This window comes from Silurus aristotelis, assembly GCF_946808225.1.
Source record: "Silurus aristotelis genome assembly, chromosome: 18".
NCBI classification, from domain to species: domain Eukaryota; kingdom Metazoa; phylum Chordata; class Actinopteri; order Siluriformes; family Siluridae; genus Silurus; species Silurus aristotelis.
In genome coordinates this window covers 2,435,645-2,451,692 of record NC_139591.1, presented here as the reverse complement: position 1 = coordinate 2,451,692, position 16,048 = coordinate 2,435,645, and the positions used below count along the sequence as shown (strand labels likewise).

At 36.4% G+C, this 16,048-nt stretch overlaps 3 protein-coding genes across 16 annotated transcripts; 1 reads left to right on the top strand and 2 right to left on the bottom strand.

The window, feature by feature from the left end:
• The first annotated feature begins 966 nt into the window (after window positions 1–966).
• On the top strand, window positions 967–2,624 carry LOC310740891 (vesicle-associated membrane protein 8). Its single transcript, XM_083568062.1, has 3 exons — window positions 967–1,125; window positions 1,618–1,779; window positions 1,892–2,624. The coding sequence occupies exons 1-3, from the start codon at window positions 1,123–1,125 to the stop codon at window positions 2,033–2,035; spliced, it is 309 nt and encodes a 102-aa protein (XP_083424188.1). The 5' UTR covers window positions 967–1,122; the 3' UTR covers window positions 2,036–2,624.
• Window positions 2,620–10,036, bottom strand: hnrnpd (heterogeneous nuclear ribonucleoprotein D). 10 transcript variants are annotated; one of them, XR_014537782.1, is made up of 10 exons: window positions 9,887–10,036; window positions 9,556–9,783; window positions 8,056–8,224; window positions 6,837–6,998; window positions 6,567–6,698; window positions 6,229–6,322; window positions 5,147–5,299; window positions 4,311–4,414; window positions 3,858–3,959; window positions 2,620–3,048 (listed from the first exon to the last, which is right to left on the bottom strand). XR_014537782.1 is itself a non-coding variant. In XM_083568002.1 (9 exons), the coding sequence occupies exons 1-8, from the start codon at window positions 9,925–9,927 to the stop codon at window positions 4,347–4,349; spliced, it is 1,047 nt and encodes a 348-aa protein (XP_083424128.1). In that variant the 5' UTR covers window positions 9,928–10,036; the 3' UTR covers window positions 2,620–3,959; window positions 4,311–4,346. The 10 variants fall into 10 exon arrangements, 7 of the variants coding, with proteins under 7 accessions (XP_083424128.1, XP_083424129.1, XP_083424131.1 ...); XR_014537783.1 differs by having other exon boundaries at window positions 5,159–5,299; window positions 9,887–10,035; XR_014537781.1 differs by having other exon boundaries at window positions 3,858–4,414.
• Window positions 10,037–10,771: 735 nt separating this feature from the next.
• On the bottom strand, window positions 10,772–14,427 carry hnrnpdl (heterogeneous nuclear ribonucleoprotein D-like). Of its 5 annotated transcripts, XR_014537787.1 has the most exons (9): window positions 14,164–14,405; window positions 13,485–13,653; window positions 13,189–13,350; window positions 12,972–13,103; window positions 12,774–12,873; window positions 12,469–12,633; window positions 12,283–12,382; window positions 11,767–11,870; window positions 10,772–10,996 (listed from the first exon to the last, which is right to left on the bottom strand). XR_014537787.1 is itself a non-coding variant. In XM_083568013.1 (8 exons), exons 1-7 carry the CDS (start codon window positions 14,253–14,255, stop codon window positions 12,312–12,314), a joined length of 891 nt encoding a protein of 296 aa, XP_083424139.1. In that variant the 5' UTR covers window positions 14,256–14,410; the 3' UTR covers window positions 10,772–10,996; window positions 12,283–12,311. The 5 variants fall into 5 exon arrangements, 3 of the variants coding, with proteins under 3 accessions (XP_083424139.1, XP_083424138.1, XP_083424137.1); XR_014537786.1 differs by having other exon boundaries at window positions 11,767–12,382; XM_083568013.1 differs by lacking the exon at window positions 11,767–11,870 and having other exon boundaries at window positions 14,164–14,410.
• Between the last annotated feature and the right edge of the window lie 1,621 nt (window positions 14,428–16,048).

Below are 16,048 nucleotides of genomic sequence, written 5' to 3'. Positions count from 1 at the left end.
TCTGCATGGATTATGAGTAAACAGACTTAAATAAACTATGAGTAAGTGTTAGGAATTTGAGGCAAACTGTCCATGTATGGTGACTTTTTCATCCTTTTAGTAAGAATACTTTTCTTGAGTAAATATTTTAGTTTACAACCCAATGTTTCGTCAGAGATGGTTTAATGTTGCCAAATGAATAATCTCCTTTGGACAATAAAGATTCTGCAGCAATTATAAAAGCTGCAGTAATCATAAAAAGCCCAATTATTGGCATATAACATGCACACAAATACACACAATTATACGTAGTAGCTTTTAAGTACAGCCAGCACACCTACTGGGATATTTTCAGGCCTGGGGGAAAAAAAAAACATGGAACATGAAGGAACCTACACGAAGATGAAACTCTACACAAACTATAACAAGAGGGCAGTGAGATAACGATGTCTCCTGGTACCACCATATTGTCCAGCCATAGAGACTGTAGTCCAGGAGTCTTATTTAAGAAAATGCTCATAGTAAACGTTTTTTAAATGAAAAATGAAACATTTATAACCGTATTAACGACAACAATTTCCTAGTCTTGTCATTAACCATTCTTTTACTATTCACATTTGTGACATCGCAGGCCAATAAGAGCTTATTTCTTTTTGCTAAAAGGGTATTTTGCATTAGTTGTGTTGCAATGTTGCAGCATGTTCTTCAAAGTAACATTGTCAGCTGGCACATTGGAAGACTTTTATTGCTTTTCACTCCTTTATCACCATTGTTTATAGTCCTCTGATAATGGACCGTGGCCTTTGCTCAGTCATATGAGTGTAGTACATATTCATCAGGTGCTTAACCAACATATGGTGTGTCTAAACCTAATAGCTCACTGACTCAGAGGAAAGAAGGCAGTCCAGAGTTACCCGGCAGTCAATGTACTCGCAGGCTGGGAGGGGTGGCCTTGTGTGCAAATGAGTTCTGAAGCCTTCCTGCCTGTTTGCTCAGACTTGTGTTGTCGCTCGTAGCAGCCTGGAATAAAAAGAAACCCCATATCCTGAATTTGTTAAGCAATGGTAGAAAGTCTGTTATAAGACAGTTGATGGTGTTGAGACCTTTCGAGAACATTTGAATTGGCATCTGAGAAGGACGAATATGGTAAGTGAAACTGTTTTCTTCATTTTGTTTGCCTTGTGATTGTGTACTTATTTGTTTAAGGTTAAAACCAAGCTGTTAGCTCAGTGGATGGAACAAGTTTTTAAATTACAACAGCAAAAAACCCCAAGAAAAATAAAAGGTTTACTAAATGAAGCTGCACAGAGAATCTAAATAGCAGTGTACTAGTACACTAAAGTGTTTCATCACTCATTGAACAATAGAGGAAGTTCAGGAGGGAAGTAAAAGCAAATGTCAGCAAAATGTCGGTAACAAGGAATCTCACAGATTGCCAAAAACAGCAATTTTGCTGAGAGTCCTGAGGCATATTACTGATTCTTGTAACCACTGCTTAAGTTTTGCCTATACAAATGAATGTTAAATGCTAAAATGAATGTGTATATTGTCTACTGAGTTACTGCTCCCATTACAATGTTGTACTTCCCACTCAGATTACCAATTACTGCCTTTATATTCTTTGGATATCCTGTATAGGCTGAGCTTAACGCAGAACCCCAAAGCTCCAGTAAAGTCAGTCAAGTGCAGGAGCAGGTCAATGATGTCAAAGTTATCCTCACAGACAACATAAACAAAGTGTTGGAGAGGGGAGAGAGGCTAGACGACCTCATTGATAAAACAGGTGATCTGCAGGCCACTGTAAGTTATTAACCACAATTTTTATATTATAGCTATTTAGCAGAACAACTCTATATTTAATCATTTTAACACTTGCATCACTTTCTCCTGTACCGCATGCCATTTCAACCAGGCCGACTCGTTTCAAAGGACTTCAGCACGGGTTTCCAGGAAGTATTGGTGGAAGAACACAAAAATGATGATTATAATTGGAGTGGTTGTGTTCATCATTGTTTTGATCATCATTCTTTTGGCAACCGGAGTCATTCCCACATAACATCACAGCGTACCATTTTCATATTAAACGTAAGAGTAAATTTGGTCGTCATCTATATTCATGACATTTTTGTTTGTCACTTTGGGAGAAAACTCATTCCAACTTTCAATGTTATGTAAATACAATGGAAATTCTCCGATAACTTGTACACTGGACCGCTGAGTTTACGAGAGTTGATTAGCTTTAGATCAACATTCCACTCTGAAGTGTTTACAACACTGAAAAACATTAAAATCCAGCCTACTCTAGACCTTTGAAACCATATAGTGGTTGTAGTTTGTGTGACAAATATGTCTGTAAAGGGTAAAGGTAGAGAAGGAAGTAATATTTGTGACTGTGTTTAGTATTGTTTTGTCTCTCTGGATCCTATTTATGATCCAACCTTTTATTTTGAATGTTCGTTGTAATGGTATTGGTTTAATGGTATTCCATTAATTATGAAGTGTATCTTACACTGAATGTCGTAGACAAAATAAAATCTACAGCCATACCTATTCTTCGTCACGATACGCTAATTAGCATGTAAATACTGAAAACTGTACAGAAAAGACTGCTCATAATAAAGAGACACTCTGTGGCATGCATTTCATTCAGAATTTATATACTTTATTTTATTTAGATCACTGATTTAAATGGTTTTGTAGCAAAAACACTCCTAAGCCTCAAAGAAACCTCCTGACACGAACTTTTAGAGCGAAGAATTAAACTAATGACCTAGCAGCAGAATATTTGCAAATAATGCACTAAACAAATCACTAACATAAACAAGGATATTAACACAAAAACAAAAGATTTTGACTGAAGAAAGCATGTTATACTGAAACTGCAGGCAAGTTCAATGTTGATCAGAACGTCCGCCTTCATCAGGCAGCTCATAAAGAAAACATACTGCACATCAGCCAGCAGCTGTAGTTCAGTTGAAGCTTTTCTTAAGCCATTAACACTCCTTAATAAACATCTGCCTTGACACAAAGTGTTTCGCTTGAGATGTTACCTTCCAAAAATATCCCCACCTGAAAGACAGAAAATAAAAATATTAATTAATTTCTAAATAAAAAAAACAGGTAGGCATCTTGTTTTAGAAGAAAAATATATTTAATTCATACTAAAATGCAATAATCTAGAAATACTGCTTGAAAATATATATGAATATATAAATCCCCCCAAAAAATGCAATAAACTTTAATAAATTTACACCCAGACACAAATATAAAACCTTTAATTATTTAAAAATTTTACAGTAAGAAAACATTTCATGCAAATTTTTCTTAGGTTTGAAAAGATTAAATAAATAAATAAATTAATAAATAAATAAATAAGTAAAAAAAAAAAAAAAGAGAATTTGTTAGAACGAACTTCTTTCAGCGCTGCCATTAAAAGACACAATACAATAATGAAAATTAAGCAATTCTCCGGCGTAGTGGTGTCCCGAGTACAAACCAGGTTTTTTTTTTAGCTCATGGACTACTGGCTATTACTGCTACACAGTCTATAAATAAAGAAAAGCAAGCATTACAGTTAAGATTAAAAGGGCATATATTAAAACACTGGAAAATCCAGAGAAGGCGGAATCCTTTAAAAAAGTAAGCAGTTATTTTTCAGTGCTGTCGTATTTAACCATTACCTGTAAAAAATGACATTACGTTGTATTACATAAAAATTACATTAAAAAAAGGATGCCATGAATTTTAAACAGAATGTAAAAAACCAAAAATAAAATAAGCAAAGGCAAGGATTAAAGCCTGGTGTATCCGTTATGTTTTCTGGAGTTTTTTGTTTGTTTTTTTTGACAAGTCATATACAGGATGTTGGAAGACCATACCAAATGGGAGCATTCGAGAGCGTACGCCTCTCGTACCCTGTCCGCATTGAGCGGGCCTGAGAGAATCGGGAAGTCAGCTCATGGCCTGCAAGGAAGTCCCCACTGGCAGGTACAAACAAGGTCAGAGTTAGGAGACAACATTCTTCTTTTGTGTGTTTTCGTTGCAAATCCTTATTTTCTCGTACCCATTTAGCAGTACTGTACCTGTTAAATTTTTTATGTTTTTTTTTTTTTACTGTTACATAAAAGGCAAGAAACAGCCAAAAGCCAGCTGTTACATTACTGCCGAAAGACGTTTCTATGTTAACCACTACAGTAAAGCACTCCAGGGTGCTGTGAAAAACTTTAAAGAAAAACAAAATAAAAAATTAAGCAAAATACATTACATATGAGGTTAATGTAGAATAAGGTAATGGCTAAGGATGGCTTGGGTTAAGTAATGCAACTGCATACCTGTATGTATGTTTTGAAGTTTATGCTTGTAGTATGCTAGTATGGCTTGTAACTGTTTTGATGGCCACCTCTCCTTGGAGATTTGCCGTAACCACTCTGCTGGTCTGCAGGTTGAGCAGAGAACATAGGAGGGGAAAAAACAGTGGCTATTAAATGTATACGAACATCTCAGGATGATAATAGCTTACAGCCAAAACTTCAAGCATTCTATTTCAGACATTTATGATGAAGATCCAGAAAGCAATACACCATCTGAAATGTACTTTATTAATCCAGTTTAAATTAGCCAATTACTTAGAACATAATTTGTCATTCATACGTTAATTGCATTGGATACTTACGTTACACTGTTTTTTTCAAATATAACGTTTTCTGCGAATATTGGAGGAGACAAAAAATTTTTGGAGTATACTGGATGAATTTTTAAAAATAGTTTATTTTCTTCTAAAAGTGGCCATTGGCTTGTGGTCATTTCTCCACTGACCTACAGATATACATTTTTAACTCTTGCTGAAGGCTCTCAAGGCACTTGTGACAAATGAGTTGTGAAGGTAAGACATCCCTTTCCCCATTCCACATAGCACCACATCTCATACAATAAATATCTACATTATATCTTAGGTTAAAGCAAAGACAGACAAAAAAAACAAACCAAAAAATTAAAACAAACAAAAAACCAAGAAACAAAAACATGAATGAGCTAAACAGCTAGGCTTAAAGCTTAGGTCATTTAGTGTACAGTTCTCATTATATCAGTATAAAAAAATTCTTTCATACATTATTTTCTTAGAGTTTTTTTTTTTTTTTGCAGCGTTTTCACAAACAGCATTACATACTGCTGTAGTCACCATAGCCGTAGTAGTTGTAACCCGTGTAATCATAGCCCCCGTATCCACCATAGCCTTGATTGTTGTAGCCATAGTTTCCGTAATTTCCATATCCTTGATTCCAATAGTTTCCATACCCCTGGTTCCAATTTTGATTAGGTCCTGAAATGAAGATACACAAAATGTCATCATATTGCAGATACACAGACACACACAGACACACACAGACACACACAGACACAAGGCCATATCAAAAAAGTTCGAGACTAGTTCTGTAACACACCAACAGATGGCAGCACAAGAGTGCACGCACAGTCACAGGGAGCACCGTCCTTCATAAATCAGTTTGCCAAAAGAAATTCGTCCTGTGTACATCTGGAGCTGTGCGACTGGTGCTATTCTGACCACGTGCGTTACCACGCCTGCAATTTCTGGATGCTCCACGTTTACCATGCACCCTGTCACCGAGCTCTTCTCACACATGAGGTTCCAGCATGATTTCGGTTCCACACCCACCCTACTTGACAGATGTGGCTCCCGCGGACTCTTCTCAAAGTTTGCCGTTTTGACGCCATCGCAGAAATTCACGAAGAGCAGAAGGTGCTGTGCAAAGGGACTATTTTGAAGGTGATAGTGTGTAAACGTAGATAAATAAAGTGCTTTCTTGTAAACAGAGCCAGTCTCGGTTACATTCTAAGACCGTCTTGTGTACGCATATTTATCACTACGCAAATGTGGGAAAGTTCTGCCAGATGTGAGACAGCATGTTTTTTATATTTAACCTTAGGCTAAATCACACATTACAATATGGCAAATCATACCTTACAGATTCTGCTCCAAGAGCTCTAACTACATTTTCAGGAACAATTTATTGGAAAGAATACATGATAAAGACTCGGTTGCAAGTCTTTACCCCATTCAAGACGAGACTAGTCAGTGCTACATGGCTAAAACTGATCATACTTGCTGAGAATAAATCCCTATTTAAACTGCATATGCGTAAAACTTCGGATGGTGATGTTAAACGGTAGTTTGGTGTGGCAGGTGATAATACAATTGCATGTACATACTATATATAAAATCACGCTCACCTCCTCTCCCACGAACTCTAGAAGAGAAGCCACCTCTTCCACCCCACTGCTGCTGCTGGTACTGCTCCTTTGACATGGCCACTTTGACTTCACACTGTGCCAAAGCATATAAAAGCATTATCAGTATCATCAAAGACTTTATAACTTTCTAAACTTATATATTTGTCGACAATTTCCCTATGGGCTCAAAGTATTCTGATAATTCTTGACCTGATGTCTTAACAATTATAAGTAATGCCATTAAAGTCATTATGGTTCATCAAACTTTAAATGATAAATAGTAAAACTAATAGGAAGCAGTACATATCAGTGTTAGACTACAAGCCATTATGCTTTACCTTGCTAAGGCCAATATTATGGTACTTCTTCTCCATGATTTTTTTTACTTGTTCCTCCTCTTTGAAGGTGATGAAACAGAATCCTCGTCTTTTATTTGTTTTGTTCTCCATCGGTAACTCAATAGACTCCACCTGACAACCGAAACACCAATCCTTGTCGTCAGCTCAAGATTAAATATGATAACATGACGCCATGTATGCTTCTTTTATGTAAAAATCATTTCGTATGTAATCTATGATGAATAGAAGTTTGTAGATTTTTTTACACACCTCTCCAAAAGCATGAAAGTACTCTCTGATCTTCTCTTCAGGCGTGTCTGGTGAAATGCCCCCAACAAAGATCTTCTTCACAGGTTCCTTAGACTTCATAGCTTTTGCTTTTTTGGGGTCGATCACTTTTCCGTTAAGTTTGTGTTCTTTTTGTTGAATAACCTGCAACCGATAGATGAAATAGCGTCATTACTACATAGTTAGTGCTTTTTTACGTGTAGAGAAAACAGGTTTCTAATGTAAATAAGAAGCAATATGTAAATTAAAGCGATAGGAAGTGATTCTAACTGGAAGTTCTACAATCCTGAAATACTGGTAAACTAGTTAGCGTGGTCACAGAGGGTGTCCGAATGTGCTGATTTATTGTCAGAGAGAAAACTGTTATATATACACACACGATGTCATTGAAATTCTTTCTTCGTGTATCCACGTATGTATGAAACTGGGGTCAGAGTGCAGACAGCACCCCTGGGGTAGAGAAGGCTTTAGGGCCTTGCTCAAGGGCCCAACAGTGGCAACTTGACTCCACTGAGCTCTGACAAAAGTCTTGGCTGCACATCAATGTAGTCATTCTTTATATATTTTATTTCTATAGTAATAAATCATTCAGAGGAATTTAAATGCTGTGGCTCGAAATGATCTAATAATAAATGGTTACAAAAAAATCAATATTACTAATAATAAAAATGTTTACTACAACTGTTATTTAACAAAGGATAATGTCTAATTGTGTATATGGTGACGTTCTGTAAGCAAACATTTATTCAACATTTACTGAAGGAGTCTTTATTTTCTGTGTCATGGTTAATAGGTTTGAGTCCATAGGAAATTCTTTAGGACAGACATTTGAGTTGTCTGTGATGTAGTAAACTTTGTTTTGCTGTAATTCAAATTAATTTTTAACTCAAAGTGAGAGAAAACAAAGCAAGGCTGGTGAAGAAATGTTGATTGGTAGTATAATAGAAGAAATAAAAAGGTGAATCCAAGTAATCTGGTGAATATTCCATGTAACTTTTAAAAACTATGACGTGTGAATTTATAAATCAAAACTTGTATTGGAAAAGAGTTGTGTTTTAAGAGGAATAAAACATTAAGGGAGGCAGTTAACATTGGAAAAGTCACAATCTTTCATGTTTTTCATATAAAAGCACCATTGATTGTGTTTTATTCCTTATTTATTGTAATGGAAGGGAAACTGGACCATATTAAAAATCATTACCTTTTCCACACTATCGGACTCTTTAAACAGTACAAAGCCGAAGCCTCTGGATCGACCGGTCATTGGATCCAGCTTTAAAGTGCAGTCTACGACCTCCCCAAACTTGGCGAAGTAATCTTTTAAGTCCTTCTTCGTTGTGTCCCAGCTCAGGCCTCCAACAAACATTTTCCTGCGAGACAGATAACTTTATAATGTTAGAAAGACCGGGGTGACATTAAGAAGTTATTCTTCTGCACCTTTCAGACAAATGCTAACAAATAATCCCTTTGGAAATGCCAAAGAATTTAGAAATTAGGACTGTCTAAATAAAGGACAGTCATTTTGTCAAAAATAGTTACGCTTGTGATTAAAGTGGTATATTATACATGAGCTATTGTGGGCAAAAGTATTCGGACACCCGGCTTTTCCCACCACAAACTTTGAGGCACACAATTCTACACAAAATGTTCCCTTTACTTTGAACTGGGAGACCCAAACCTGGTGCACAAATCCAGCTCCATGAAGATATGCTTTATATAGGATGGAATGGAAGATGTTCTGCTGTAGAGCTCAGTCTCTCAAACCTCCCTCACATCAGTACCCACTTTACTAACACCCTGGTTTCTGAATGACTCACACAAACACACTAGAAAATCTGGTGAAACATCATCTCAGAAGATTGGAGGTTATTAGAAGAGCAAATGGAGACGTGTTTAGAAAGCACATATCTTATGGTCGGGTGTCCACAAACTTTTGACCGTGCCGTGTATTTGGAAGCAGCTACAAAAACTTGGAACACTTAGGTACTGGATACTTTATTGGTAGATATTTTGTTGAGATGTTTCATAAAAATCATGGTAATAAAAGTGTATTTATGTGGAACATCTCGTTGCTACTACAGAGGTGGATGGAACTGAGATCATGGAAAGGGCTAGCTAGCTAGCAAAGGCCTTGCGGTTTTTATCGAACATTTCCCAACCTATTTAGACATACAACAATCATAATAACAATACTGTTCGCATTTTAGAAAACAACAAATAATAAATGAATAAATAAATAAATCCTGTCAAAGTGTTATATGTTTGTTTTAGAATGAATTAAGTTGACTAGCCGGCTTTTACCGGTAGCTAGGCTAACTAGGTTCGAGACGTCATCAATTTGGTCTATAGGAAAGCCATGAGAGATACAAGATTTACAGCCTGAATATTATATGTAATTATATAAAAAATTTATGCAAAAATCCTAAGAACTCATATAAACAAGAACTCATTTAATGCCATTAAATTGAACAGCATATATGTATGTATATATACACACACACACACACACACACACACACACACACACACAGACATGCTGTTCAATTTAATGGCATTACATGAGTTCTTGTTTATGTATGTGTATATATATTATATACACATATACACACACACGTACATAAACATATATGTTTGGATTTTTTTTTGCTCATTTTGGCCAGAGTTCTATCTACCATGGTTTCATCCTGGTGCATGCATTTACCCTTCATCTTCCTCGTTTTTACTCGCATCAATCTTCGACCCCTCGCTTTCTCCAGGACCTCCATCACTGACCGCCTGCATCTGCCCTTCCACGCTGGCTTCTTCATCTTCCTCCATCTTCATAGTCGGATCTTCTCCGATGTATTGCTCGTCCATGTTTTTCCCCTCCCTGGAAGGTCTCAGTGGACTCCCGACGCTGTTTCCTGCACTGATGGCAAGGTTTCGCTTTCTATTAAAAAGCAATTACATCAAATAAAATCAAAGCAAATGATTGAAATCCCGAGTTACAAGATGAATAACCAGTTCTTGGGCTCTGCGTTTGGTTGACTCACAGCTGAGGAACAAAATGGAGGCAGACCGAAGAAGAGGTCATGGAGCGCAAGTCAAATCAACGCCTAATGTATGCGACGCTACAGTTCCTTCCTGTAGTAGAAACACTCTTAGTCTGGTTCAAGGTTTTAATTTTGTTTAGAGAATGTGCACAAAGAGCTGGAGAAAAAACGAGGAACATTCTCAAGGCGTGTTTTACATTTGGTTAAAGTGAACTCAACTTCTGAACTTCTCCTGGTCCCTGTGGTGGTGGATCTCCTCCAGAATCAATCTTCTTACACGTCATGCCTTTCAGATCCAAATCCTCTCAATTCAATGTATTCAAGCCACAATCCGAGATTAAATATACATACACGGATTATATATATATATATATATATATATATATATATATATATATATATATATAAATCTGTTCCTGAGTCATAGATATTAAAATCCATCCTCATTAAAATATATACCATCATAGATCTTATATCATTCATATATATATATATATATATATATATATAAAAAAATCCAGTAAAAGTCCAGTCTTTCTTTATATAAAATACCAAAGATCTTAGAATCCAACCTTTCTGTGTAGGAAAAAGCCAAACCTTAAAATCAATCATTCATATATATATATTATATATATATATAAAATATCTTGTAATAGTCTTTAATAGTTTCCAATCAAAGGTGATAAAATCTATACTTTTTTTTTCTATTAAAAACCAGCCTTTATTTATTTATATATAAAAATAATAATAAAAAAAGAACCACACAATCATGTTTTTTGTACCCCAATTTTAATTTCCATTTATCCAAAACTGAAAAAACAAAAAACAAACAAACAAAAAAAAAATAAGACAAAAAGGACACTTTCCAAAATTAGGATCTAAGTACACATCAGCACAAAAAACTTTTCAGGATCTACTTCAACAAAGCACAGGATAAGAAACTTGGAAATGATATTTACAAGGTCTGACTGAATGTTTTCATCAAAGTACAATGAAACCAAAGTATTTTAAAATCAAGACGCTTTTTTTTTTTTTTTTTTTTTGAGTAAGAAGAATCCGTGAGGGTATCCACGAGCTGCCTCCAGGGTACGAACGCTCCACTCGGCCCACCTAAAAAAAGAGAGACGAGACGAGACATGTACGGTTGTTAACGAAGTTATGAATTGTACTGGAGGAAAAAAAAAAAAAAGAACCACCTCCATGTTTCAGTTTAACTTCGTGAGCTGTTGACTTTAAACTATTAAAAAGATCATCGTTCAAGACTAAAGATCATATGTACAACTTAATGGCACTGAAAGCACTTCTATTGCCAGCAGAACTTTGAGCTCCACTGACCTGGAGGATAATAAGACCAAAAAAAAAAGGGAGCATAATCTTAATATACAATTTAAGATAATTTCCAAACGTTATGCGAGAACCTTCAACCTTTGTAGTAGCTTTTCATGGCTATATAGGGTTTACATATGATCTTTATCATCTATGTCTTAAGGAAAAGGACTGAAGTGTACCATTTGAAGTTCTCTATGGACTCTAAAGAAAAAGCAAGCATTATGAGTTTTAGGCAATTATTATTGTCTTTTTCTTTTTATTTGGGTGTGGGAATCATTTTTTAGACAAAGAAAGGGGAAAAAAATTAAAAGCAACATTGACGCTCCAGAACTGAAATACAAAGAACACTAATAAAAAGGAGAATACAAACAGCAAGGGTTCACTGTTAAATACCTGTAAAAAATCAATTTATTTTTAAAAAACTGTTAAAAAAACAAAACCATGGTAATTTAAGGGGTGGAGAAAAAAAAAAAAAAGATTAAAATAACCAGAGATCTCCTGCTTAACGTTTGCACTTTAACGCTGGTACAGGAAATTTGAAGAGACCATACCACAGAACAGCGTTTTCTCGTGCATGCCGTGCTCTCTGCCCGCTATGTGCGACGCCCAGAGAATTTCGTGGTCAGGTGACACACGGCCTGCAATGAAGTCCCCACTGGCAGGTACAAACAAGGTATAATAATCAGAATTAGGGAAAGAACGGAAAATAAATCAGGAGAGGTGCCCTTACTCTGTACCCTTTTTTAGCAGTACTTTACCTGTTAGCAATGCTATCAACTTTATGTTATTTCCTTTATGATCACCTGTTAAAAAGCAGGGAGAAAAGCGAGAAAATCTACAGAAAAACGCTTAATGTTTTTCTGAAGAAGCTTTAAAAAAGAAAAACAAAAAAACCCCACTGTGCAAGCATTAGCAATTAAAGATCTATAGACATTTATCCTTACAATTTTCATTCAGGATGCGGTGCATGAAAATGCATACCAATCTGTTTTTAGGATAGTCAGCGTTGTCTATTGATCTTTAAAAGTTCATTAATGCTAAATAACAGATTTGGATTAGGAGCTTACCATCAGTTTTGGCAGGTCAAGCCATTTCATCAATATGGCTGGTAGTTATTCTGGTGATTTCCACCTTCCCGGGAGACTTTGCCGTAGTTGCTCTGTTGACCTTTTAGAAATTAATTTTAGTTAGAATTTAACACAAAAGCTTTGGTGACATCATCAGTATTTTTAACAGAGATATTAGGAACTTACCATTGTAATCATCATAGCCTTGTCCGTAGCCATAATTTTGGTAGTTGTAGCCTGTATAGTCATACCCGGTGTAATCATTATAGCCCTGGTTGTAACCGTTGCCGTAGCTTCCGTAGTTCTGTCCATAGTAGCCTCCATAGCCTTGGTTGTAGCCCTGACTTGGTCCTGGATGAAGGATCGGATTGAGACATGGTCAATTTTTATCACAATAAAAATCTCTCAGTATCAGTACGAGTGATTCTTTTATTATTATCATCATCATCATCATTCGAATATCACGGCTCGTAAACAGAACTGATAAATACCTCCTCTTCCACGACCCCTGAATCCTCCTCTTCCTCCCCGGTCGCTTCTGTTCTGCTGCTGTCTGTAGACCTCTTTAGGCTGGGCAACTTTAATTTCGCACTAAAACCACAAATTAAAAGTCGAAATCAAAATGTGCGCCAGTTGCGAACCACACGTTTTTATTTTGTGAAATGGGAAATCCGATGTGCTGGAGGTACCTTTCCTGCTCCGACGTTGTGGTATCTATTTTCCAACAGCTTCTTCACGGGCTCTTCGTCGACGTACGTTACGAAGCAAAACCCTCGCCTCTCGTTCGTGTTGCTGTCCACGGGGAGTTCGATGTTTTCAATCTGTAGAGAAAATTGGAAATGTTGACAATTTGGTAATAGGAGCAAGGATTTGGAGAAAATCTCTTTCAAAATTCACAAGACTTACATCTCCAAAAGAGCCGAAATATTCCCGAATTTGTTCTTCTGACGTTTCTGGACGAAGACCTCCAACAAAGACTTTTTTGGGGGGTTCCTTCCCCTTCATGGCTTTGGCTCGCTTTGGATCGATCAGTTTACCATCCAGCTTGTGCTCCTTCAACTCCAGTACCTGAATACAGATTTTTGGGTTAGAAATCAATCCTAGAAGAAGACAAAACCCTACACTGATGTTATTCGTGAACCATGAAGTGCTTTAACGAATAGAAGATGGGGATGAGAGATGATTGTGATGATTCTACTTACTCTGTCGACACTCTCCGCATCTTTGAAGAGGACGAACCCAAACCCTCTGGATCGGCCAGTCATGGGGTCTGTTTTGATGGTACAATCCAACACCTCTCCAAACTTGGACAGATAATCTTTAAGGTCTTGTTTGCTGGTGTCCCAGCTCAATCCACCGATAAACATTTTCCTGCAAAAAAATACAAAAATAAAGCATTTCAGATTGATTTTTGAGATGGATCTAAAAGAGCCAAGATGTTCAAAAGGTAGATGTTGGTGAGATCCAGCAGCACCATGGAAACCGAATCAGGGGTATCAAAGCAAAGTGCAACTGAATCGCGCGGGAATCGATTAGTTGGCTAAATGATAATCGTGAAATCTGAACAGAAATTTGTCTGATGAATAAAAAGGTGAGTATATAAAGATCTGAACCGGATTATAGATCTATAATTCGGCGCAGATGAGCTACAGAAGGTTCATCAAAACGCCACGTTTGAACGCAACGCAACACAATGCATCCCGAGCAAACTGTGCACGCGCGAGCCGATTTCGTTAAACACAACAAAAAGATTAACGGTTCAGAATTAAATGAAAACACGATCCGCCATCGAGACGGAAACATGACCAAACCGCCACGTTCGCCCGGCTAAAGCCGCAGCGCCGTGGGGCCTGCACCCCGGCCTAAGCCCGCCGAGCTCACCCGTCATCCTGCAGATTTTTGCTCGCGTTTATTTTCGATCCCTCTGGAAACTCATCCGTGCTGAAGTCGGTCTGCTCGTGTTCCGCCTGCATTTTCTAATCTGAAGACCTGATCGCTGCGAAAAATTTACTATTTCTACAATGATCACTTTGCGCGGAAAGAAAAAAAAAGAGCTGAACAACAACGGTGAACACAAACCACACGCGATAAAATGGCGGACTGTGTCTGAGTGACGCAACGACGCAATGACGCCATAGAGGGGGCGTGGGAAGGAGGTAGGGCGTGTAGGAAAGAGGGCGTGGTGAACTAGAAAAAATAATCCGGGTGTGTAGGAAAGAGGGCGGGGATGTGTGTGTGATAAGGGGGGCGGGGCGAAAGGAGCCTGCATGAAAAGATCGAATCATTTTAGTGACTCGGTTCTTTGAATCTTGCTTGAATCTTTTTTTTTTATTATTTGAGTTCAATTTAATTCATTTTGTTTTCTTCAATCATAATTAAAATGAAATAATACATTTTCAAAAAGCAGATCCATAAGACGTCTACATACACCAACTATAGTTCCAATCAGTTGAATAATAATTTGCTTAAAAATATATACATACTTAAAATACAAATAAAATATATACAAATACATTTAATGCAATACACTATTGTATTATATTGATTAAATTAAGTAATCGATTAAATAATTACAAATTAAATTGATTATATAAAAATAAATAAATGAAAGATAAAATTAAATAGTTTACATTTGTTAAAACCCATTGGGTACAAAAATAAAACACATATTTAAATATAAACAAATAAAATGCCGAATAATCCATTTCGTGAGACTGTAATAATTCTCAGTCAGTTGACACAAGAATTAACGACTTGGGATGCAGGACTCGTTAATGAACTAACCAATTCTGTTTTCTGTATATAAGATGTTGTGCTTTGCTCATACATGTCCAGTAGAAAATTAATGAATCACACACACACACACACACACACACACACACACACACACACACACACACACACACACAGATATAACTAATATTTAGACTGTAATAAAAAATATATATATATTTTTTTTCAATGCACATGGTTGGTTGTAAGTAACAGATTATACCTACTATAATGCAATTAATATCAAAAGTCTATTACAGAGGCTCAGGACCATATTTAGCATGAACAGTTTTGCATGATGAAACTATAATAAATTAACATTTGAGGATGAGGATAAAGATGGGTTCCCTATTAAATCAGGTTTAAACTTTAGGGCAGTACACCTATTCATTCTTTTACACAACTCAAATACCTGAACTATGAATATGAAATAATATAAATAAAATTTGACTGGTATTAAAAATACCCCACGTTTATACATATATGCATAACTATTATGTAAAAGCTACTAGAAAAATTTTGACAAATATTTTAGCTTTATTTAATGCACATAGTGAGCTTTAAGTTGTCATACATTGTCAATAAAAAATATAACAAAAACAAAATATTCCAATTATTTTCTTTCCCCATATGACTTCACATCGTACGGAAGCCTTTAAATGCCAAAAAAACCTCAAAGTCTTTCTCCCCATTCTACCACCGCCTTTGCGGAAGCGCCAAACTCACTGATCTTCAAACCATTTTATACCGGAAGTACACGGTGTGCATGATTCGTAAATCGTTATATCTTGCCTCATATACCAGTTAAGCCCTGGTAGGCCGAAGTCGGCTCTCAGAGTTGCCAGATATTCTGCAGGAAATCCATCTGTTGATAATGTGTTATAGGAGAAAAATCATTGAGAATACTATTCCTTCTGTTCGTTTTCGAAAGCAATTATTCAGTTTCATCCATTATAATATGGATTTACATGGAAAGTTAACGAGATATATAATT

Coding starts and splice junctions, on each gene's coding strand:
- LOC310740891 (XM_083568062.1), top strand. Junction 1,780..1,891: donor CAGGTGATCTGCAGGCCACT/GTAAGTTATTAA, acceptor CATTTCAACCAG/GCCGACTCGTTTCAAAGGAC.
- hnrnpd (XM_083568000.1), bottom strand. CDS start 9,927: ATGACCTCTTCTTCGGTCTGCCTCCATTTTGTTCCTCAGCT. Junction 6,323..6,566: donor ATAATATTGGCCTTAGCAAG/GTAAAGCATAAT, acceptor GCTTTGGCACAG/TGTGAAGTCAAAGTGGCCAT. Junction 4,415..5,146: donor CGGCTATGGTGACTACAGCA/GTATGTAATGCT, acceptor CTCAACCTGCAG/ACCAGCAGAGTGGTTACGGC.
- hnrnpdl (XM_083568011.1), bottom strand. CDS start 14,255: ATGCAGGCGGAACACGAGCAGACCGACTTCAGCACGGATGAGTTTCCA. Junction 13,351..13,484: donor ATGCGGAGAGTGTCGACAGA/GTAAGTAGAATC, acceptor ATCTGTATTCAG/GTACTGGAGTTGAAGGAGCA. Junction 13,104..13,188: donor ATTTCGGCTCTTTTGGAGAT/GTAAGTCTTGTG, acceptor TTTTCTCTACAG/ATTGAAAACATCGAACTCCC.